Source organism: Pholis gunnellus (assembly GCF_910591455.1).
Source record: "Pholis gunnellus genome assembly, chromosome: 21".
NCBI lineage: Eukaryota > Metazoa > Chordata > Actinopteri > Perciformes > Pholidae > Pholis > Pholis gunnellus.
Window position 1 is genome coordinate 8,046,444 of NC_136548.1, and position 26,009 is coordinate 8,072,452.

Below are 26,009 nucleotides of genomic sequence, written 5' to 3' on the forward strand. Positions count from 1 at the left end.
TAAATTATCCCAATTCTGACAAATAAAGTACAACTTGACATTGGGCTCAACAGAGGAACACTAAGTTTGTACAAAAACGCTCTACGTGAGGCTGGCCATTGGCGCTTCACTACAGACCTCCACCAGCAATGGCTGCATGGACACAGCCCCTCTGGAGCTACCAAACCGTCCTCTGACCTTCGGCCTGTGGACCCGGCACCCTGCTGGTGTGCTCTTTGGGGACTTTCAGAAGACCCAGCTGACAGGAACCCACTGCTGCTCCGTTGACAGTTTGTCCAGTGCCGACCGTAGACTTCGGAACGTGGCTTCCAGGCCGTCGTTTATGATGCAAAGATCAAAGTAATGTCCATAGGCCCGCTTAATGCGCTCGCTCTCGTCCACCGTCCTCTTTAATTCAGAGTCCTGTAGAGAGCATCTCAGGGAGAGGTGCGGGACAAGTGAGACCATTAGGTGAACACAAATACAATGAGCAGGCAATTACTTGAATGGAAGAACAGAGTAAACAGTGAAAGCCGTGCGCAACCGAAATCAAATTAGTTTCAACTTTCCCCATTTGCTTTGCCGACTAAATCAAACACATTACGTATTCCAATTACTAATACAATACTCTGTCATGTGATGCATTTCAGTCGAACTAATTTAGGGTACGAAATGTAACTGTTTAGTTGATTCTAATGGAAGGACCACTGACTTTTAAAGCCGCATGAAAACATGGTTTTAAAAGTATTCCTTTCTTTTCTTCTCTTTCATATCTGTGACTAAATAAGCAACGATCAAAGTTAAACAACTGAGCGTTTATATAATGACAACATTTGTCGTAGTACAACATGAATGAGAGAATGGGTTTTCAAGGCCTGTAAGAAAACATGCGCTTACCGTTAACTGTTTTGTAACAACTCCTGACTCGATTGCTGACTTATTCATAGCTTTGAGAACCTCAAAATCCGGGGCTTCGATGAAGACAACATAGGGCAGGAACTCTGACGTCCGCAGGACTTTAAGAGCCTTCAGAGAAAAACATTTACAAATCACTGCATCGCTGCACAGCAAGCATTGGGAATAGCTGTAACACATACGTAATTATTAAGCAGGGAGTGTGATTTAAATGCAACGGCAGCATCTTCATCTAACAAGTCTATCACGCTAATGTGTGCAAATAAAATAAGCTGAGTGTCTCAAATAATGTCGATTATGAACATTGATGGTGTGCTTCGCCTGAAAGGACTTCAGTAGCAACGAGCTGTACGCAATTGGTTTGAATATAGAATTTTATAGTGAAGTACTTTACATTTGAAAACATAATTAATGGAAAGAAGTTTAGATGGCAGAGGAACAGAATCTACCTGTGGGTTGACGTCCAGGATGCAGATCTTTCCCGTGTCTATCACCTCGTGTATGGAGTAGATCTTGGTGCCGTACAGGTTCCCGTCATACTCGCCATGCTCCAAGAAACGAGCGTTTTTGATGTCGCACTCCATTTCGCTACGGTTCATGAAGGAGTACATTTGGCCATCCCTCTCATCCACCTTTGGCTTTCTGGAGGTGACTGAAGGATAGAAAAGAGGACGAAATAGATCATTTGCACCGTGCAAATACAGACTAAAATAAACAAAATACAAGGATGAAATCACAAAAAGAAGGAGAAAATATAACAATTTCAAATATGTATATATTAAAAAAACATTCAAAGTTCAACACCAAGAGACAAGATTACAAACTAAGATGAGTTAAATGACAACAGGAACACAGCATGCAACAATACGACAAACACTGTAACAACAACAACAAAATGAAAGACGGATTTTCTGTCTTCGTATGTGTTTTAGTGTGATGATGATTGGCTGCACTCACAGGGCATGGTGGTGCCATACCGCGGGGGATCCGACACCAGCAGCTTGTTTTTCAGACTGCGACGGCCGACCCCCTGCGCACCAATCAGAACCAGCGTCTTCCTCCTGAAGGGCGGGACCTTGGCAACCTCTTCATATATCCGCAGCTCGTGTCGATCAAATTCTAGTCAGAAACTAGTAATTAGGGAGGTGTACATAATTAAAAAAAAGACGGTGATTTTATACTTTGTCTGGCGAGTTACCTGCATTCTTGGTAGTCAAATACATCATCTTTTTTTTCTTCTTACCACCCATCCCAGCACAGAGAGGACCTGAGACAGACCGCAACAAAAAAAACTCAATAAAACGCACAACCTTGGCGCTTGTTTCTGCCACCCACTTCCACAAAGTCAAAATGATGTAGTATCAAGGTGAATGTCTCTGAATGCACTGCAGGGTCATAAATCCAAACTCTTTTTTTTAGAATTAGAGAAACAGGGCCACTGGGTGGCACTGTGCACCAATATTTATCAGTCAATGTGCAACCAGTCTGCTGCCAGAGGACACCTGTGACAAGGCGATCTGCTGACACGTTTGATCAATATGGCAGATTATTTAAGCCGTGGGCCAGAATGTCTTAATGAACAGAGACAAGAAAAGAAGCAAACATGAGATCAGTTGTTTATTTCCATGTCAGAATCCAACCCTTCAGGCTGTGACAGCTATGTGTGGTTAGCACCTTACAGCCACAGAGCTAAATAATGACGTATTTTTCCTGAATGTATGAATTGGACCAATTAACAATTTTCTTCTCATTCAAATCATGCTCTTAGTTGGTATGATATGGGAAAAGCCTGCTAGCAAACAGATGTGTCCTTCCCAGGCTCCAAGGGCAGTACAGCGAGGCTGTCATCTTCCTCTCCTCCACAAGTAACGGGCACGCTGCCGGCTGTGACTCACCACCTGTTTTGCTGCTACTGAGGAAACGGCACAGAGGCGATAAATCTAAAGGAGCAGAGCCTCTTTTCACCCGGCATCTCATAAGAGAGGAGATGATTATTGATCAGGTTTGTATTTACGGGGGTCTTATCACCACTCCTCAATCAACTCTCCTTCTCGGGAGAGCCGTTTGCGAAGGGCAGAGCCTGCAGCTTAATCACAAGCAGATTGCAATCTGGCTGCCTGAGTCACAGCGATGCTCATTACCAGTTCTCCAGTGCCCACTGACAAGAGTAACAGACTGGAGAGGTGAGGGGAGGATGAGCGGGCCGGCGCCGTAAGAAATGCTTGTATGATATGGAGAGGAACAGATGTTGTCTTTGTTGCCGGTGTGTTTGTGCGGCGAGGAGCCTGTGTCGAATCTGCATAACGAGAAGTGCTTCTCTGCTGCTCTGCTGCTGAGAGGTGTACCTGTGGTAGTGAGCTCCAGATCTCTCTTCACAAACGCTTTCCTCTTCTCCTCAAGCAGCTGGCTTGGAATTAGACCTGCGCTGCCTCCCTCTATGTGACAGGCCTGTGAGGGCACACAAAGAACGAGGCAACAAGCTAACAAGCAGGCGAATAAAAACCCCCTCAGTCTTAGCTCAATTGATGCACAGAAATGTTGAATATCGTGGGACTTGTACAGACCTGCCACCAATTGAGGTCCTCCTGGTTGAAAATCTGCAGAACGTCTCCACTGTTGAAGCTCAGCCCTGCTTCTTTACAGGGAATCAGGTTATCATGGGATGGGTCGTAGTCAAAGTGACACTTTACAAAGGCCTGAATGGATAAACATGTCGAAGAGAGGGAAGGGGTCAGTCAAACTGCTGTAAGGGATGTCAAAACAGACTGATTGATACAAAAGAAAATACACATTTAATTGAATAGACAGGCTGGGAATTAATATATATATGCTGCCTCTGGTGTGCTGTATGAACAGTACATGATGTGTGGTCGATGGATTGGGTGAGTGAGTGTCCGGCGCTATGAAACAGCCAAACAGCCTTGAGCACTTAAAGTCTACTCCATCTCTCAGCTCACTTTACCGACGTCTCAAGGCTTCGGGATTCAGCTCAAACCAAACCATGAATCCCAACCCCCACCGACAGGACAAGGAGTCTGAGAGACAGACAGACAGACAGACAGACAGACAGACACAGAAATAAAGAGAGGGAGCCAAAATCTGTAGCCATAGCAACTATCCCATCCCCCCCCCCCCCCTTGCTCTTGACGCCTTTTCCCGTACTGAACTGATGCATAAAACGGCTGCCAGCCCTCACTGTACTGTACTGTGTGTCTCCTTCCAGCCCTGCAATGACACAATGGGCCGACAGGCACTGTCACTGTCACTTGAGTTCAGTCACCACGCGACGGCAAAGCTCAAGGCGTTAAACACAAGACAGCTGGATTACTTCTGCGAACAAACTCTTATCATCGCAACTCCTCACACAGTACAACATCTACCTCCACAGCACTTCACTGTGGGCGCTCAGCCAAATCACTTTTTAATATCTCTAACGGACGGTCGCTATTAAGTATTCAAGTGGCCACTTTGATATCCAGGGCTGATATCACAGAAAAGGGAAAACTAAAAGACTTGTACGCTCTGGTTTCTGGATATACTGTAGAAATGCCTTCTTACAGAGAAGTCTGCGCTTTTTGAAATGTTCGAAAGGGCCGTGACTCTGAACACACTCTTCAATTAATAACCCTTAGAAATGTGTGGGTGTCTCGTATATGAAAGCCATTTTAGATGATTTCCACCAGATTGGCTGCTGCCATCAGGGGAAAAAAACTACTGAACAGCTGCTGTCATATGTAAACCTGCAAATTCCACTTTTGATATAGTTTACATGTTTTCATTTCCAAAGATTACAAAAATTCCAGAATTCTCTTGGAATAACGTAAAACAAGATGTTAACGCTACAAGCGGCAAAAGCGGCAAAAACAGCCAAGTGAGGTCAGCTAGTGTTGGTGAAGTGCTCCTTGACGTAGTTACGTTAAACAAAAACCTGTGACTGGAAGAACCTGCTCAACTTCTACTTGTAGAGCATCATGACCATCACAGCAGCGCCAAGGGTCATAGTGTGAGTCTACAGCCATGCTGTGCTTCAGCACAGTGGTGCTTTGAGCATAATGAAAGTATGGCAACATGCTCACAATGACAATGCTACGATTTGCTAATTGGTAATTAATACAAAGAACAGCAAAGGCTGATGGGAATGTCATTAGTTCTGCACGTAGTTGGTCATAAACCACAGTAATGGACTTTATGGCAATCCATCTAGTTTTGAGAGACGTTTTTACTCAAAACCAGAGATGTCAACCTAGCTGGTACGAGTATAAGTAAGTGACCACAGTCAGTAGGGAACATGCTGAGAGCACAAAGGATGTCTGTAAAAATGTCAGCGTAATCAATCCAACAGTTGTTGAGATATTTCTGGACAAAGTGGCGGATCAACCAACTGACTTTGATAGCGCGGCTAAAAGTGAAGTATCATCTGGTAGGAAACCAACTTTTGAACTGACTTTTTACAGATATTTTTACTTAACAGCAATAATATGCTTCAAACACATGCGTATGTCTGTGCTAAACCATCTCTACATCATTTCCTTGTAGATTGTGTTCCAGTATATTTCGGTTTCTAGTGTAAGTAATTCATTTAGCATGGCTTCTTCAAGCTCCAATGTTCCTCTTCTCTACTGCTGAGACCAATCAGTCACAGAGCCTTGTGCCCAACACATCTCGATCTGCATGCATCCTCTGATGTGCTCCATCCTCCCATCCTATTGGCATCACCAGGCAACGTAACTCGTTTATTTCCCCCTCAGTTTAAACTGGGTCACGTTTTCAGTGTGACTAGCCTCATCTGGTTCTTAGAAAGAGAGTGTTCATTAGCTAGCACAACCCAAAGGAGAGCCACAAACACACCATTATCTTTTTCAGCCGTTAAAACACTCTCTTGAGTAATTTCCTACAAATAATGGATATCCCACTAACTAAAATATTATTTGTTATAATGTGAACCTTACAACTGCAGCAGGAAAGGACTCCAGTGTCAGTGTGCGATCCCTCTTTGTCTTTCTTGTTCTTGCCAACTTTAAATATTGATCCATTATGTATGAGCAGAAAATGACCCTACATTTGGATAAGTGACAAAGCTGGAAAGCAGGTATTACATCTAAATAGGCAAAGTCATCTACAAAGCTATAGCAGCAGATATATGCTTCTTGGCACAGCATACAAGGTTACAGGCAGCAGGGAGAGTGCCAGGGAGAGCAGTGAGTGGTACTTACTTGACTGATGGAAATGACAGTATCCTTTCAAAGTAATCAAAACTTTTGTACAATATCTATTTCAGGATGGGTGATCAGAAATGTGTTTTACTTTCAGAGAGAATGAGACTCAATGCATCACTAAAACATTTCAAACAAGTAGTCATATCTCTGTAAATGAGCACAAATGGTATATGAGCTATATGTATCCATTGTAATAAACAGATTTTACACACTTCTTTATATATATCTCTGTGTGTGTGTGTGTGTGTGTGTGTGTGTGTGTGTGTGTGTGAGAAACAGATGCTTGCGACGATTGTTTTGATGTGTGTGTGTGTGTGTGTCCCAGCTGACCTGTCTTGGCGTGTGTGGCTCCTGGTAGCTGGGCAGGATCTTCAGCACCACACTGCCACTGGCCTCCTTCAGCATCTCCTGGAGCACTTTGGGGTCGTTGCCCACCTCCTTGCCGTTCACCTCCTTGATGATGTCACCCACATGGAGCAGACCCTGCTGGTCAATCATGCCGCCGTGGAGGATCCTGGCTATCACCAGCTCGCCATTCTCCACTCGAAACGTCACTCCCTACACACAAGACATTTAGGCTCAAAGAAAGATACATTTCAGGGTGTGTTTGCTTTTTTGACAGTTAAATTACTGTCAGTTGGTGCTCCTTTTTTGTCCCAGTCAGTTTCCGCTTATGCTTCCTCACTTTTGCTACAATTTGGATTTTGTGACACCAGCAACTTCCTTCACTGTATAGTAACATGTGAAATTGAGAAACCTATGAGTGACTCCGCCAACAGTTGGCAGAGAGTCGGCGGCGACAAGTTAGACAATACAGCACCTGGCAAAGTTATCACTGGTATGAAACAACATGTCAAGGTGCTGCAGATAAATCTCCCCTATTTTGTGCTGCAAAGCAGTTTGAATCTGACTTGTTTCTCTTTTTAACAACGCTACGGAAAAATCTCATTAAACTGAGGGCACGTGCTGCTTCCAAAACACAAATCACGACGCCATTAATTAAGGCGTTTTAATCGGTTCACATTTGACAGGAGGGCTCCGTCCTGCCTCACTGATTACAGTGGGTTGCTCATTAACGGAGTAGACTTACCAGGTGCTCGCCAGACACCTTTCGGATGCCCACCATCCTGACTGCGTCTGGGGGAACAGGCTGGTTGTTGAGGGCTGCGTCCATGAAGGAACAGGGGCTGGGGGGAGGAGTCTCGTAGTTTTTGGACGCCACAGAATCATGGGTCTCCAGGAGGGACTGTGAGCAGAGCAGCAGGTGACACAAGCACTGAGGATGGCATTGACAAACGGGTATTTCTTTTTACAGGATCATGCTTTACTGTCGAACCAGGGTGTCCTTGCTCTGGGCCTGTGCAGAGCAATTGTCAGTCACCGCATGGACTGAAACAATTACTTTAGCTCCATACCAATCTAATCCATGCTAGCATCATTAAGCATGAACATCACTTTGAAAAGAAATCAATTCAAGCTACAGTTTGCTGCGAGATGCAAGACCTGGAAGTGAGGCTCCTTCAGGATGCGGACCAGCTCGTCCACTGCCTGGCTCCTGTCTGAGAGCGGGTTGAGCTCGTTGAGGATGTCCTGGACCAGCTCCACGTTGTTCTCCCTCACAGCCTCGAGCTTGGGCTCCTCAAACTGCTCGTGGGCCTGGGATTTTAATGAATATAAAACAGATGTTACTTCAGAGGTTCCTTCTCCAAGTGCCAGGATTTTCCTGATCCCCTGATGTGCCTCTACCAGTCTTTCAGAAAAGGAATCTATGGCATCTAGTTCCTTTCGCGCACCTTCTCAGTGAGCAGTTGATGCACTCTGCTGAATTAGAATGGCATGTTTTCTGACTTACTGTAGGACCGTTTATTTTTTATTCAGCAACGCCGATAACAAAACGACAGCAACCTGAAGCCAACCCCTGCTGAGAGCGACGTGCAGACTGCACTTATAAATCCTCAATGAAAGATACAAAAAACAAGAACAAACTTAGGTCAAATCTTGCACCCGGCAGGAGTCTTCAGTATGTTGCTGTGAAACATCAATATTTCAGGGAACATTCATTTTTCACTTTCTCCTTCTCTGCTGCCACGGGTCTGTGGTTATTGGATATGGCTTCCACGTCTCTGGTACCAAGTCGCAGATGCAAAATGCACCAGATGGGAAAGGATGAAGCCATTCATTTTTTATCACTGGGATATTTCTGTTATGTTATACACCATATTTGTTTTGCAAATAAATGAGATTTCTATCCTGAAATATGATGAAATTGAATCAACTAACAAAAGACATAGATACTGTTTAAACCCTTCACATGTCAACCGTCATTTACAGTTGCACTCCTTGCAGCTGTACACCCAGCAATCTTGTATTTGTAGTCCCACAGTGTCAAAGGCGTTCCCCACAGAGGATTTGTCTGGTGGGACTGATGACTACTCTGGCAGCCACGTTGTTTGTTTGTCTGAGGAAGAGAGGAAGGATCCCTGCCGAGAGACAGGATACGGTGCACAGATACACACAAACAGATATTCTCTCAATCGCCTGCATGTACACAGCCTCATCGTATGCACTTCACTACACACACACACACACTAGCACAGCACACATTATCTGCACAGTTATTTGCACACGGGCTTAAACACAGTGATTCAGTGATTTGGCAGAATCCTTTGTAACCCGATGGAGAGAGCCGTCAGTGTCGGGCCCTTGGACTACATGCCAGCTGTATGATTACACTGTTTTCTGAGGCATGTGTCTGTTTTGATACCACTTTAAATTAGTTATAAAAATTACTAATTGACTAAAAACGACAAGGATAAGCATGTTTTCGTACTGTCCTATTACATTGAGCATTTTCTTTGCTATCGGCCTTTCAGGTTGATGATATAAACTCTATCATTGACACTGCTTATTAAGCAATTATTCTGCCAAGTACTGAAATTTGAAGGCTTTTTAAAATTCCCATTTCATTATAATTGCAAGACGTTACTAATCTTCCTTGTCCCCACCTGGACATCTCAGCTATAAAGGCTAATGAGCACTGCTGTTCTAAAGGCCAAAAGGAAATGACAAAGCAGTGTCATAATTGTATTCTGCATCTCTATGACATAGTTTAGTTGGCCTAAAACTTCTCTTCTCCAATATGAAAAAGAAGCACATCTCACCACTAAAGCTCAGTGCTGTAATTAGATCAATCTTGCTCCCAACGGTCATCAATGGTGGCTGATAAAGGTGAAATTACTTAAAAGGAAGACATATAAAATCACATATTCATCATCTTGGATATGAAAACCTGAATTAATTTGCAATAAAAAAACAAAACAGTTGAATTCAATACACTGAGGGTTTTTTCCACATTGTCGTGTCGTTTACAGTCTGAACAGGGGAAATGCGATGGCTTGGAAGTTAAAAAGTACAAGGTAGGTACATAACTAAAAGTCTAAATGCAGTTCATTGAGTCAGATATAGAGCAAAGCATTGAGTCAGTGCCACAGTCATAGCTGATGATAATGGAGCACTGTGGAAGCCCTCTTGCGTGATGATAGCTAGCGCCTGTTGTCGGTATCTGTTCATTGTTGGCCGAATCGCCCTTCAGATTCATTACAGAATTGCAGGTTGGGCTGATTGCATCATTCTGTAGTGAGTGGGGTGCAATCAGTACAATTCACTGACGTCACCATGCCATACGCACACAGGCATGGACCCTTGCTCTGTCGCCCCTGTTATCGCGCTCTTTACACTCTCAGCACATCAAGTGATAGCTTGTTAAGCCTTTATAGATCCACCATGTGGTCATCTTGGAAATCATTTTCACATCCTTGAGCAAGGCGTCTTTACTCGTAGCTTGCATCAGCAGACTCATCTTTTATGGTAGTGCTCATCAATACAATGTCTCTGAGAAGCCTCACAGCCATCCCGTACAAATACCAGCGTTGTGCTATTAAGACTCCGGCACGCACACGTACAGGAAATGAATCTTAGTCTTCAGTGAAAATAAACCAAAAACAAATTGACGGAGAGAAATCGGGCTGGAAGGGAGCAGAAGAGGCTCTGCTTTGAGCAGTACGGGAGGCTTTGTATGCAGTGCTCCCTGCTGCTCCCTGTGGATATTCCATCTCCAAGTTTCCTGAGCAGCAATGCCTCTGAATCCCTGTATGAGGCTGCATAATGTGTTACCTCTGGCTCTTTGTGTGAGTCTCTGAGCTGTAGCCCAGCAGACCAATTCATCTCCCCGGTCAGAGAGGCCTCACGGCCACAAGCAGCTACCACCTCAGTGCCACCCAGCTAACACTGACCGTGCAAAGTTCGAAAGATAAATGTGGTAATCCATACTAATGACTGTTGATGGCATAATAACCATAAAGGAAAAGGCACAGAATTCATTTCAGTACGCGACGTGAACTGCATCTCTACTTTTCTCCTTGCGTACTTTTGCAGTGAACAGATGTGTACTCTTTCCTTCTCTTCCTGTTGCACACTTTTATGTATATTGGGCTCTTGGCAAGAAGTGGAAGAGGAAGACTTTTAACACCAGAGAAAGACAGACTTTCTGCCACTGCTAAGCTCTTTCACTTCAAAAAGCTGTTCTCCATAACAACCTCATCTCTCTGCTCCACGTGTATATGAAGAACTAGCTGGGATTGGCTTCATAAGGAGAACTAAGTAAATTCATTTCAATACCTGCTGCTACGCAGACAGTGAACTTTAGTGGTGTTTCAGTGGAAGAAAGAAAACATGCATCATGCTTGGTTAATCTTCTATCCAACATAATTCAACATATTGTTCTGTATAAACTGAAATACTGGAAGAATATCGGGTGGATGTCACCGCTCAAGAAGAAGAACGGTTTGGGGATAGTTTGCTGGAAATGGATGATTTGCCATCAATCATGAAACTGTGAACCCTGTTTTGGATCAAATCACTATTGAACCACTCACTTGAGTGTAATTCAGCGAGGAATAGAATTGTAAGTATTTCTGGTCAAAAGTCCATTAGTCGCGGTGAGACCTGAAACAAACAGCTGATTGTAGTTTCCGAAATCGGCTCTAAAAGACAATAATTAATTTGTGTTACATATTGCAAACAGACATATTGTCTCATAGAACCCCCTTGCAGCTGAGCTTCATTTAACTATAAATAAACTTACCAAATGTGAACAAAGAGAGACAGATGGTGGATATTGTTTGAAAGGTCTGAATAGTGTGAATATATTCTTTCATCATATCTGGGTTTACCGTTAACCTGTGTTGTTTACCATTATTTTGGTGGGAAATATTTTTGAGACTAGCCAAAACAACAAGACAATTGCCAGCCACGTCTCTTGGAATAACTTCACTGATTTGCTTCCATCCAGGACAAACTTTAATCCAACGTCTGGGCAACTGTCCAAGATAAATCTGTGCGAAAGCAACACTGATTTTGAAAATGTAACTTGTCCATTCTGATCAACAAAACAGAACAAGGCACATGTATAAAGTATGTCTAGCATGGAAAACCCTTCGATCCTTCTCGACTGCTGTAATACACGTGCTTCAGCAGTGTGGATTTGAGTATTACTGCGTTGGACTACACGGTGCTGCTGGCTCTACATATTCTCCTCTCCCACTAGATGACATGGTACTACGAGTAGGGGATTGATGTAAATCTGTGATCCCATTTACCTTGTCTTCAGGAAAGAAACATTTCACTCAAAATCTTATGGATAATGTGCAAGTGAATCATGACCGGAATAAATACAAAAGTGTAAAACGTAATGGCTGCCATTCATTCCTGGATTCTCCATCGATCACAGGGGCTGCTGCACTCGTCAACCTGTCAAACGTGTCACGGGTAACTGTGCTGCTCACTGACTGCTATTTCAATCTTTTGCTCTGATCGGCAATAGAAATGTTGAGTTGCCTTGTTAAAATGACTGACAGCTGGGCAACAATGTTAACAGTCCCTTCAGAAAAAGACGGATGTCTTCTCTGTGTTGTTCAGCTAAATATTTATCATACGCCAAATAATTGCCAAAACATATTTCTCCTCCTTCGAGTTTGAACTTCAAAATAAAATAAAAACACCTCTTGATGTAAGCTTCTATCCGAACATCCCGTTTCACAACGTAAAAAGTTATGAAATGACTCAAAGCCTTTCGGAAATCAATGAGGCCAGTGGCGGGACGAAGCAGCGAAGAGGGGAGCTGCTCTTTGGCTATTTAGATTTTCATCTGAATGTTGCTGCCTGAACGACACCGAGCGAAAATAAAATGTCTCTGATGAGAAAACAATGAAGCAAGGCCATTCATACGGTAATGTGATTGTCTTATGATGAATTTAAGTTGTCTTTTGAGGGTAATTATTGCAAGCAGAAATTAGAAATGTAAATGTAATGATGCTGTAAAAACAGCAAATGCAAATCGCTGTGAAAACATAATGATTAGTTATGAATTACGTGTCAGCGTAAATGCAGGAAAAGGCAGCCGTAAATGATGATGTTGGAATCAAATTCTAATGTTAAGACAAAATGCAAAACTGTATCGCCATTTAACCAAATGCATTTAAATTGTAAATGCGCATGCATAAAACATGCTTCATTTTGCAGCTGATACACTGACACCCAACTAAATATAAGTAGCCTGTATTGTTGGGATGTAATTGCTATATAGTGAAAGTCCTTTCTCATTGACTCATCCATTAGTCTGTCCATCCAACTGGAAACAGTCCCATTAAAAGCTCTGAACACACACGTACACACACACACACACCCACATACATTTACAGTACAAAGTTGTTCTCACCACTGGGCTCTCCATGATGCCCTTGAGGAAGATGAGGTCCAGGTCATTGGCAGTTGTGGAGCTTGTGCTGTCACTCAGCGTGTCCAGGGCCTGATGCATGGCTACACACACACAGACAAAAAGAAGATATTCTACTGTTACCCGTGGGAAATAGACTGAATAGATCACCCCAATGAGAGTGAGAGAGAGAGAGAAAGAGAGAGAGAGAGAGAGCGAGAGAGAGAACATTTACAGTAGTTCATACTGCGTGGCTGAATGAGAGGAGGCTGTAGGCAAAGTGAGAGGGAGGGAGGAGGGAGGAGGGATGGGAGCTGCATCACATCCTTTCTCAAGCAATTTCACCTCTGTCAGTCACCCCCCTCTTATGTCTGTCGGAAACGACAGTATCTTTCTCCCACAACTCCCAACTTCCTCCCTACTATGCGCACGTTCTCACTCTCTCTCTCACACTCACACACACACACACACACACACACACACACACACACACACACACACACACACACACACACACGCTAAACAACAACAAAGTTGCTAAGAGAATAAACCTTTTTTGTCAGTTTGCGTATGATTTTTTCAGTCTATTTCAGTCTGTATGCCGGTACTAAACTAAAGCCCCTTGATTAAAAAGCCAGATAAGACTCGATTCTAATATGGACGAAAGTCAATTGATCATAAGCCCAGAAAAGGAAATCCATGCACGCATGTGCAGCCCTTTTTTAAAGATGCTAAATCAAACTTCTAAAGCGCAGACATCAATCAATAAGACGACCGATCAATCGGCAGATGATGTCTACAATTCGCTGATGGTCAAGGAACGTTCATTCTAGCTTCAGAGCGTCTCCACAGACGTGGAATATGACGCACCAGCAGGCATTAATCACAGCGGACATGACAGAGGAGTGGGCATTTTTATTCACAGGGAACATTCATTTACTCAAAAGACACGGAGGTCTTTGTTTGCAAAGCTAAATATACAAACCTTTTCCCCCCCCACAATGCAGGCAGATGGGTGATCCACTACAGATCAAGCACGACCCACTTCACAAGTCTCATGCCCTAATAAGGGCATAGCAGAGCGTTAAGGGGTTGAATGGTCCAATTAGAGGGCAGTTAATTAGTTTTGTGTAAGAAGACCCACATAAACATGTTGCACCTTAGCAAGGGAGACTTTGGATACCCAGTATGCATAATAACATAAAACATGAGAGCTGCTGCAATGTAATAAATCCTCAAAAAGCACTTATCTTGTACGGTTTTCCTATTAGTGGTATAAAGTATATGGATTTATTCTACTGTAAACTACAGAGGAGCGAGCTAGAAAGCTAGCATATTTTAAAAATGAGCCCCACGTACACGACTACAGGAAAAAAAGGAGATCAATGGTCGGCTCCTGGTACATTTATACAGATACTCGTGCATTTAAAGTGACAAATAACAACAAGTCTGTGGCCATACTAGCGGCTCTGTGAGGCTATTCTTAAGAACAGCAGTGCTCTGAGCCAATGACAATGACCATGTCTAGAGGGTTTAATGTTTCCCACTTTCAACATCTTAGTTCAGCGTGTTAGCATGCTAACATTTGCTTATTAGCACTAAACATAAAGTACAGCTTAAACAGATGGCAAATTTCTTAATTTTGCAAGTTTTCGGACACAAACCAAAGCGACAATTTATCCCGAGCATGAATGCATGAACCATGCAGTCTATGGTCTGTGCAACGCTTCATGGCAATCAGCTTGAGATAGGCTGGCCTCGGCCCTCCATCGCACCGTGCTGGTGAAGTTAAGTTTTCAATGATTCGCAGAACATCACTTGAAAGAAGAATTTGCATTTGTCTTGTGAAAATCGAGATTTGTGACAACTTGGGAGTCATGAATATGACCCAGAGAACCATGATTTTATTCGGCGGGTTTCATGTTTCATTGATGTGCAGCCTGCAGCTGCTCTATTGACAATAAACAACAAAATTACATTGTGGACTCAAACACTATCAACTCAAACAGAAAATGTTCTCTAATCCCCTTATAATTATCCTTTCTATGAACAAACTCATGTTTCAAGTTGATATTCTATAGAGAGGAGTGAAAACACAGGAAGACAAAAAGTGTGTTTATTGATGCTGTAAAATTGAACAATATGGACAGTGGGAGTTTCAGTGGCAGTCGTTGTTAACACACAACACAACAGTTGTGTTTTTTGTGTGCGGCTCAGGTCTGTCACGAAGCTGGCACATGATTTATGTTTCTATTGCTCAGCGGAGCAGTGGGGGTTGTTTTCTGTAAAGATGCCTAAAGAAGAGTGATGAGGTAATAGATATTTTGAGAAAACTATTTTCGGTCTTCTTCTGAGTTTTAAAAAAAGGTATTTTTACGTGCACATTTACTCTATATCCATGTACAAACAGTCAGAAGAACGACTGTCCTCATCTTCGATTTTCACGCACATTTAAAAAGACAGAAAGGCAAGAAGGCCAGAGGAAGTACTTTAAGTTAATCAAATAAATAATTACACAAGTCTTCCTTCCGCAGTGAAGTCTCGCTTCGCTTCTATTTTCCCCTCAAACGCCGGCTCTGCTCCAGCAGGACAGTTGCCAGATTTGCGCCTGGCAGAGAATATCAGACCAGCAGGCTCGGCTTACGAGTCCTCCATAAGTCTCTTTAATCACCGCAACTGTACGCCGGCGTTGTTGCCACATCGTCACTTTTCAACGATGTTAGCTCGCCTCTGAGTAGACGTGTGTGGACTGTGGAGATAGTTTGTTTTTCTTTCTTCAGTTTCTCATTGTTTCACTACTTTCACTACTTTGTCTCACACGCCCATGCTGTCTCAACACATTCACACGTCACTGATCGTGTTCTCCTCTCCACTTCCAATCAGACGTTACAATTCGGATCAAATTGATTGGTCCTCTGCAGTGCATCCAGGATGTTGACTTTGCGAATTTCATATTCTGCGATAGTGCCAATGCTCGAACGTCACAGAGAAGGTGTGAAAGGAACCGGAGAATAATAGCCTTTTTTTTTTTTTCCAGTGCTGAGTATGCCTAGAGTCGTTCTATTATTCATAGAGATCATTAAAAATCCAACTTGTCCTCCTTCTCTGGTCTCTTAGCCTTTCTTCTCTCTATATAGATACATAGGGTTAAATCTCTTACTTTCACTGGCAAGCATCAAAGCAAAGACAACACAGGATTGGTCATACGGGTCAACAGTTCAGACAGGAAGAGGTCTGAATGTCAGACTGAGATACTGTACCTATTTACTTATCGCATCTAAACAGCAACTTTCTCTTTAGTATTCAGGTGGAGTATTTCATCTTGTATACTGCTGCTGTCAAAGCCATCATCCCATGCATACACCTCATACAGAAATGCACAGCCAGTACCAAACTGCATTTTCTTTTTAAAATCACTCACAGTATTGATCTTTCTTCTGCTCATGTCCCATTCCAGCGTCAAAATTGCATGTAGACATTTGCGTAATAATATACTCGGGTGTTTTTTTTTTTTCATCCTCTGAGCCTTTAGAGGGGAGAGCTTAGGCGAAAGTCATTTTTCGCTCCAGTGAACCTAAATTCCCGATACTACACACAGTAACTTGATACCATTAGAGAACTCCATTTAGCAGGTGGGGGGGCTTATGAAAACAAAATGGGACTCAGGTGTGCAGACAAACATGTGCTCTTCCAGGGAAATGTTTGTCACATTTCAAGCTCTTTTCATGCTTGAGAATGTCCTTCACTACAGTGCATCTTCTGGATTTAAGGCTCAATAAAGAGGAGACCCAGTAGAGCAGATAAATAATCAGGACAAACATGTCAAAGTTCCCAAGAGACTCAGATGGTGTACACACAACTGCCAATTAAGCTTTAGAGAAAACGAAAGAAAAAAGAAGAAGATTAAATCCTACTTTATAATAAAATGCACTGTGGTGGCCTCGAGCATCCCCTCTTAACAAAGGTTAGCAGAATAGGAGCGTGCTTGCCGCGGTGACAGCAGAGCACATGTAGTCAGAAGCAACCCTGAACAAAAAGGTGCTTTTGTCTCTTAAAGTCTCATCCGAGTGCAACTCCAGCTCCAGTGAGGGTTACAATTAAACTCAATGTCATGGAGGCAGCCAAACAACCTGGGCCGTTATTGTTTGTGGATAGAGCACAGCGGGGGAACATGAACCTCTTAGCCAGCACTTAGCGAAGGTTGTTCTGTTGCTATGGAGCGGAGGTTAGGGAAACACAGAGAGGATGGAGTGGGCACGGAGGGAAAAGATGTGGGAGATGCGGCACAGTGTTGCCATGCTGAATCCTCATGGGGACGTAAACACAGAGGAGTACGGTGTGCGGCCGTCTCTTTCTACTTTCTGCCAATAAAAGCAGTCTGGTCTGCCGAAAGTTATTGAGATAAACAAACTGTCTTTCTATGCAAATAGAGTAAATGTAAGGGAAAGAAGCACAATTACATATTAACAGGTAATAGGCAGACCATAACCTAGCACAGGAGGTGTACTCTGTGTTTGGTTTCCACCAACTTGCTAACTATGTCTGTCTGCTGTTTGGTGCTGAGCAGTATAGTGTACGGTGGGTTTTTAGAGCTTCTTCGCTTAGAATAGAACAGTGGTGGGACAGAACCAAAACAGGCCAGACAACCAAATGAACTGAAACGTGCTACAAAGCTCTGGCGCTGAAGATTTGGTTAAAAAGTCTTTGTAGGTCATTTGATACAACATAGCGATTATAGCCACTTGACCCCAAAGTACAGTTTGTTTGATTTGTGTGAACACTGTGTAACCGCACTCCACTCTGCAAATGCTGGCTTGAAATTTGAGCAGACTAAAACTTTGAAAAATGCAACTGGACAATACATACAGAAATGTAGAGATTCATGGCAGAATGCCAGAGTATTTACATGCCCGTGACAAAAAGTGAGGGGTGCGGTGCCTAATCATCATACATCATCTCCACCATCCGACTGGAGGACCGGTTAGACCACCAATGAGCCTGCCCAATCAATACGCACGGTATTAACGGTGTTTACGATCGGCTGCGGTGTGCGACACACTGACCATGAGCGTTGCTACAGCCCTCTGCTCGAGGAGGTGCGAAATTCGGTGGTGAGTGAGTCTGTTTAACTGAAACAGTAAATTGGGTTTATGCAATTTTAAGCACTTTGGACGCTTTGATTTCCTTCTATGATTCTCAAACAAGCACCATGAGGAACAATGTATTCTGAAGTACCGAATATGTATCATCGTGTTTCTACTATACAAAACATGCCTCAGTCTGGAAAATGGACTTCAAATTTGTATAACCAGAATTACACTGAAAAGAAAATTGAAAGTCTGTCACGGCGATGACCTGCTAGTCATTAATCAGGGTATTTTCAACTGGTACCAATGTTAAGCTTTTCAGTGTGCAGAGCGACTCCGCAGTAATAACACCTGCTTTGTCCTGTGAAAACACCGACAGATTTCTAAGCAGCCTTCTCCCCAAAAACTCATTGATATTCTCATGTTTCCTGGAAACACTTGGAAGTTACTGCAGTTTTATTTCTCCATTAAAATGAACAGAAAATGAGCATGTTGCGGATGACCCTGAAACTATTTAAAATAAGCCAAAAGTCCCATCTATGTCATAAAATACTCTCGGGGCCCTGACAGACTTTATTAAATACTTTAAGCTTCTGATTAGATTTGATTCTGCTCCCTGCTCTCCAGCACAATATAATTACCATCCGGCCCTCAGGTGGTGAAAGATGAACGTCTAAGACTGTGGTGGAGAATTTCATTGGAATGAAGTATATTCCTTTGTGCGTACCATACCGATGAATCATCTCTGACTGAAGTATATGAATTATTTGTCCTTATGGTATGTGCTCGATCCTTGCCATGACGTCCTTGCAGAGTGTAAAGTGTTTTTCTTCCGAGCATACAGATTTACTTGCCTTGCACGGCAGCCGGATTCTCGCAATGACACGAGATCACCCGAGAATCGCAGGATTGCATATCACACAAAAATCCATCTCGTCAGGCTGCAAATTATGTGTAACGCGTTCGTGTCCGGAAAGCCAGAGCGGGGACCAATCAGCTGTGAGGAGCGTGGCTACGGGCGTGTCTTAGGTGTGAGAGACGACACGGAGAGAGGCCTGTTTGTCCGAAACAACAATGGCGGAGATGCTGCAATAGCATCAGCTATATCAGAGCTGCATTTCTTCAATGGAAAAAGGATGTTTTTGCTCCTCTCCTAACTGGCAAGAGTTTGATTGACAGATTGTTCATTTAATCAACTGCCAAATATTTTTTGAAAGTGCCAGCCCTACTCAAGACAGTTTATAATGACTGCTTCTCAGATGGTTCTGTGTAACAAACATCAGGTTAACAGAATACAACTACTACAGCTAAAATGTGAACACTGAAAGGACAAGCTCATCATGACAGGTTCAGAGAACGCTGTGTGAAGCATGTGTGGGCACATCCATTAAGTAATGTACTTGTGTGGCTAATGTGTGTGTGTGTGTGTGTGTGTGTGTGTGTGTGTGTGTGTGTGTGTGTGTGTGTGTGTGTGTGTGTGTGTGTGTGTGTGTGTGTGTGTGTGTGTGTGTGTGTGTGTGTATAGCTTGTACAGGCTTGCTTTCGATAGCTCTCTTCATTTGGTCAGCATAATTATAGACCGCAGAAAATGTGATTCTTTTTTTATATTTTCTACTGTACAAGTGCAGTTATAGACAGGTTATATACAGTTACTACGGTTGGACTTTAGGGTCTTGATGTAAACTTTGAGCATTGGGAAACTAAGACAATACTCTGTGTGTGAATGTAAAGGTCCTGCATCACACAGGTGTTTCCACTTGTGGCTGATTAGTAGAAAGGCACCAATGCAATTTTGTTCTCCGATTCCGGTTCCAATGTTTTAAAAGTCTGAACTGCTGATTCCGACTTTCTTTCTTTCTTTCTAAGAACTATAATTGACAGCAAACACAAAGGTTTTGTCTTTCATGGAAAATTGAAATACATGTTTCGTTCTTAATAAAACTTTAAAAATGAAATGACTCCAAAACTGCAGCAAGTTTCGATCGGTGCATCTTTACTAAGTCCTGAGCATGTAACCAGCCAATATAATTCAAATCCCCAGTACTATGGATATTAAAGGCCTTTAATTCATCCAGGAAACTGAAAAGAAACCAGGAATTCTATCATTTGGCAACATCTTCAGGGGGAAAACTGTAACCCTGACCTCCTCTCTCTTGGGTAGCCAATCAGCAGGACGAGAGACTTTAAAGCTGCCATTTAAACCATCCCATCTCCATGGTGATGCTTGTTTCAAGCTGGCGGGATATGGGAGCGTGCTGGATCGCCTTATTAGCTGGCTGAAGGTCACCACTGGAGACAACACTTTGTGATCTTTGTTGACATTTCGCAAATGGACAGCAGCTTCGCATTACACCTCAGCCCGTGGAGAGTCTGGGCGAGGGATGATTTCATGTGACTTTTTTTTGTTTTTTTTGGGGGGAACCAACACGAACAAGTTTATCGACTGTTAGGAAGGAAACATTTCGACTTTGTGTGTGCAGCTATTTTCCTCGCAGCGGTTAATGAAAGAGCAAACAGAGATCGTCGGGGTGCGATACGGATGAAATAATTGCCAGTGTCACCACTTCATACCCTCAGCCGGAACTGAATAAAATTGTCCTATTCTCTTGAAACCCAGCGATTATCTTTGACAGCCTAATCCTACCAACACACTGTACTCAATGATCCGTCATCTGTGTTTGAACACGGCTTCATTAGTCCAGTCGGCACACAGAATATTCCTCTGATAGTGTGAAGGTTCGTTGGGGAAGAGAGACTGTGTATTATGAGTGTGTGTGTGTGTGTGTGTGTGTGTGTGTGTGTGGAGAGAGGGGGGGGAAAGTGAGAGAGCCAAAGAGTTATTTGAAGGTTGTGAGTCTGACACTCAAGCGTGCTCTCTCTGATCAGAACACTGTTGCATATGAATGACCCCCTACCTACTCTCCATGAATGTACAATGCACTAGAGGTCTCTCTTTATCGTTCTCTCTCTGTGTCTCTCTCTCTCTCACAAACACTCACACACATGCACTCTGAACTGATAGACGGGATGCAAATGCTTTGACAGAAAACGTGATTCATTATGGCTGTCACCGCTGTCTTGTCAAGCTACATTACAGAGCAGAGGATATCTTGCAACATGGTATACTGTGTGACGTGCAATAGACTCACGAGGCAATGATTCAATGATGCTTCTAACCTCAACTAATTTAACATGACAACATCAAATAGAGGCGAGGACAAAACAGACCATAAATAGCTATGGACTCACAACATGTTACTGTGTAGTATGCAACCCCATGTAGTATTAATGAGCTCCATCAATAATGAATTGAATGTATGGTACTTCCTACTCCATGCTGTGTGAGCTAACATTATCTGTGCATTATCATCCAATACAACAAATATGCACTTGCTCTTAAAACAGGCTGTTTCATCTTTGAATGACTTCTTATCTTTTTTGCTTTCTTTACTTATCTCAAAGTGCAATCCTCCGTCTCTCACTCTTTATTGCTCACAGTTTACCACAAGGCATCTCGCTGTAAACTAAACAGAAGAAAATGTGGCATGTTTTCCCTGCACGTTGCTGACTGCCGTCTTGTCTTTGTAGTCTGCTTGTCTCAGATTCCTGTACATCACACGCTGCCCTGGGTCCTAATCCGTCTCTGCTCATCTTCATCACACTCAGGTGGTTTGAACCAGCACATCAGGAGCAGGTGCAATGCGAATTTAAAACCACCAAATAGCCCTCAACCACCGATGTGTGCAGAAGCATATTGCATAGTTGCATTTTAACAGCGACTCATCCTTCTCGGCTGCCCCACAGTTTCTGTCCAGTATATCCTTCCCTAACCTGTGACAAAACATATAGCTGCAGAAGTCATCTGTCTAAACTAATCCTGCATCCCACACACACACACACACACACACACACACACACACACACACACACACACACACACACACACACACACACACACACACACACACACACACACACACACACACACACACACACACACACACACACACACACACACACACACACACACACACACACACACACACACACACACACACACACCCAGCAGGTAGGACCCGGTGTTCTTACCTTCTCCCCCCAGCTTGATTTCCAGGCCCTCCAGGGAGTTGGCCGAGTCCTCTTCGTCCAGGGAGAGCCTTCCAAACAGGCTGCCAGCCATGGTGAACAACACCTCTCTACAGTGCCCACACTCACAGTAACACACCCAATACTGTATCTGAGGCAGGCTGAGAGATCTCCCTCTCTCTTTCTCTCTCCCTCTCTGTACCTGATTCTCTCCTCTCTTTCTGGCAAAAACAGCTCCTCGCTCTTTCCTCCCTTCTCCACCTGCTCTTGACGTGAATGTGTATAAGCTATGCCTGGCTGAGCGTCTTCTCCTCCACATGAATGAATGGAGACGACAGAGGGTTGTGTGCATGAGCAAAGAAAGGGGAGGAGGGGGGGGGGTTAGGGAAGAAAGAGGGAGGAAGGTATGATGCTTTCTCTCGGAGGAGGGAGAAAGGAGGCAGGGCGATTTTCACTCCGGGCTTCCCTGTGGGGTTAACCGGGGGAAAGAGCTGCAGAAGGCTGGCTTGTAAAGAGGAGGATCGGTCGAGGAGGTTGTGCGTGGGGAGCAGACACATATATGGAGTGATGACCCTCCATTACCGAGATCACAGACACATGTACAAACACAGCCCAGCCTTGCAGATACATTCAGTGAAGGGACATATTATATATTGGGAAGTTTATATTTGTGCTTTCTGCTCATAAAGAGTCCCTTTGCCGACAGGAGTTGAAAAATATCGTCTTGTTTGTAATCAACGCTGACCCTCCTCTAACCCTTCTCCCATCATGTGCAAAAATAGCCTTCCTGAAAATGCTGCTCTTGAAATTTGAAAAAAAAAAAAAAAAAAAAAGACATGAATTGGCTTGGAGAAACAATTTACTGTGCCTTACTAAAAATGCCAGTCATCCCGACTCAGCCCTCAGCTGGTGTGCAAATCAAGACCGCCTGACAGACCATTACGAAAAAGAAACTCTACACACATTTTAACTCTCCGCGGAACTGCTTTTCTCCCTCTATCCGACAGCTGACTCCTGCGATGTATTATCACGCGATATAATACACGAGGAAGCTCTGAGTTGAAGATTTGGTCCTCTGCTACCGAATATACTGAGACTCCTAATTTCCCAGACATCTGGCTGAGGCTTTTCAATCTTTTATGTGTCTGGATCAAGTGCCCTCAGCAGTGAGTGAAGAGGAAACGCATGGAAGCATGGCTATGTGCCAGTTTAGAGACTAATGTGAAATATAATTCTGCTGCTGTTACAGGGCTACACTTCAACTTTCATATCAGTGCCATACATCTAAAAAGTCACTCTGATACAATGCCAACAAAAGAGGCCATCAATGTGACGCCACATCTTTTACTTACATTACAGCAATTCTGTTGAAAATGTTGCAAAAGGGTGCAAGACTTTTTTTTTTAATAGTGAGCTGTTACTATTCTGTTGTCAAGTGCCAGAATGTCTTTACAGCATCTTTACTTTAAATTGGATCTTTCTTTTCTTTAACGACGACCAACGGAAGACGCTCGAAAAGTGACTGCAAATCCCTTAACCCTCTGGGTTTCACGCTGTACTATTTCAGTCATCATTGATCAGTCATCAATCCATAATAACAGACATTTGTGTGCATGTTCGTGCATGCACTCGTGTGCATTTGTACTACTGGCCACTAGCGCAGGTTTAACGTGCATGTGTGCATGCGTAGAGGGCTGCAAAGGGTACAGCAAATCCTTCGAGGCATGACTGATCTAAGGCTGGAGGTTTAGCGCTCCATTAGCCAGCTCATTAAGTCACATTAGAACTCTGGAGATGAGATACATGTCCCGAGCGCTGGAATAACCATAAACCATTCAACATCTCCTCCCTCTAGTCTCTCTCTCTCTCTCGATATCTTTCTCACCGAAACACACACACACACACACACACACACACACACACACACACACACAGAGATGCCTTCGTCATAGCAAGACAAAGTCACTTACTGGAGTCAGAGCTGGATGTTGCCACGGGCATTTTAAGAATCGGTTCCTCCCAGTATCCTCCACAGAACTTGTTGGGTCAACTGCAATGAAAGAGAGTGCAGTGAGAGAGCGAAGGGAGATGCACTGAAAACACTAATGAAGTATTGATTGTGAATATGAATGCAGAACCCCTTGGCTGTCAGAGCACTGAGGCCGAGTTAAGGTTCAAACAAGGGAAGGAGGGTAGAAGCTCTTTATAGAAGTTCTATAAACAGTTCTGCATATTTGATGCAGCTTGTTTTTATCGCTGCTTGTCACATTGTGATAAACTGTGTTGTTGCATCAAGGCCCTTCAAGTACAACACACAGGGATCCATGAAAGTCTAATATCCAGCCATAATCACTGTGGACTTGCGTACTGTATGCGCACAGCTCATTCTTAATTAAAAGCTCCCACACACGCCAATTGGGATCTAACTTTGTTAATAGCTATAAATAGGATAGCCAGTTGCTCTGGTAACATCCAAACAGTCTTAGCCGTCACGTCCATAGGGGGGTACTATTAGCAACAGTTGGAAAGGCTGAGTGAGCGGATGAGTGAGTGGGCAGGCCGGCTAACATTAGCTTAGTGAGGATCTCCGTTGTTTCTAATTGATCCATTTAACATCGGGAGGAGAGAACAAAAACATTACAGACAGAAGACTGGGAGAGTAAGCATCTGTTGTCCTAAAATTAAAAAAAGGGCTTATCAGGTGATGTGGAAATTTTACACAAAAATACACACAGTAAATAGAAATTAAGAGAAAAGGAGGTGGAGCCGACAGACAGAGAGAAAAAGAGAAACAGAGAGAGAGAGAGAGAGAGAGAGAGAGAGAGAGAGAGAGAGAGAACAGACAGACAGAGGAAGAGAGAAAGAAAGACAGAATAGAGAGAGAAAGACAGAACAGACAGAGAGACGATAGACAGAGAAAGACAGAAAGAGAGAGAAAGAACAGACAGAGAAAGAGAGAGACAGAGAGAGACAGACAGGAGAGAGAGAGAGAGAGAGAAAGTGGGAGCTCAAACAAGAACAATGGAGAGGAGGAGAGGAGTGCTGCTGATGAGGGAGACAGTGGTATCCAAGGATGCTAATTCCTGGTTGCCATGACAATAGCAATCCATGGTGGAACCAGTGCTGTGGTGGCCAAAACCCAGTAACATCACCACAGGCTCACCGTGTGTGAATGTGTGGAGATAAAAATCCCATTTCAGCCTCACTGATCTGATCTGGAGTGATGAAGCATCTTCACACAACGTTCCAGCATTGAAAGGATTTACATGAACCTAACGGGGCACATCAGTAACGTGGTAACAGAGGTATCGTGGTAACAGAGGTAACAGAGGTAACGTGGTAACAGAGGTAACAGAGGTAACGTGGTAACAGAGGTAACGTGGTAACAGAGGTATCGTGGTAACAGAGGTAACAGAGGTAACGTGGTAACAGAGGTAACAGTGGTAACAGTGGTAACAGTGGTTATATCGCTCTATTAATCTGATTCTCTGTATAGAGTTTTATTGTCTGAGCATTTTGTCAACATCCCGGGGCACCAGTTCAAGATTGATTTTATAAACTAGTAAGAGTGAACTACTGGAGAAGGACATAGTTAATTATAATCCCTAATATTGATCTATCCAAATGATGGAAGCCTGGCGATGCATTGGAACTGAAATTCTGGAAGTTATCTGAGACACCTTTATTATTGCTTTTCATACCTCCATTTGAATGAGGGTTTGAATAATGAATTTCAAGATCTTTCAAAACTTCATTACTTTAATGAGAACTTAGATTAAATGTGTCATCTATTAAATCTATTATACATTATCCAGTACTCCTGGCAATTTTCTGCCATATGTTTTGGTCCTGTTCATGGTTTATATGCAACTCCCTCTCTTTGCCTTATGCAATAAATCTATGTCTCCTAACCCATAGATACGTTATATCACATTTGGAACAGCTCGACCTGAA

At 43.3% G+C, this 26,009-nt stretch overlaps 1 protein-coding gene across 5 annotated transcripts; it reads right to left on the bottom strand.

The window, feature by feature from the left end:
* Positions 1-223: 223 nt before the first annotated feature.
* On the bottom strand, positions 224-24,056 carry mpp2b (MAGUK p55 scaffold protein 2b; the record flags this gene model as incomplete). Of its 5 annotated transcripts, none has more annotated exons than XM_079183140.1 (12): positions 224-402; positions 877-1,005; positions 1,344-1,546; positions 1,852-2,013; positions 2,093-2,161; positions 3,240-3,342; positions 3,459-3,590; positions 6,441-6,668; positions 7,201-7,356; positions 7,614-7,766; positions 12,886-12,986; positions 24,026-24,056. In XM_079183140.1, 12 exons carry the CDS (start codon positions 24,054-24,056, stop codon positions 226-228), a joined length of 1,644 nt encoding a protein of 547 aa, XP_079039266.1. In that variant the 3' UTR covers positions 224-225. The 5 variants fall into 5 exon arrangements, with proteins under 5 accessions (XP_079039266.1, XP_079039265.1, XP_079039264.1 ...); XM_079183139.1 differs by having other exon boundaries at positions 12,862-12,986; XM_079183138.1 differs by lacking the exon at positions 24,026-24,056 and adding an exon at positions 22,059-22,149.
* Between the last annotated feature and the right edge of the window lie 1,953 nt (positions 24,057-26,009).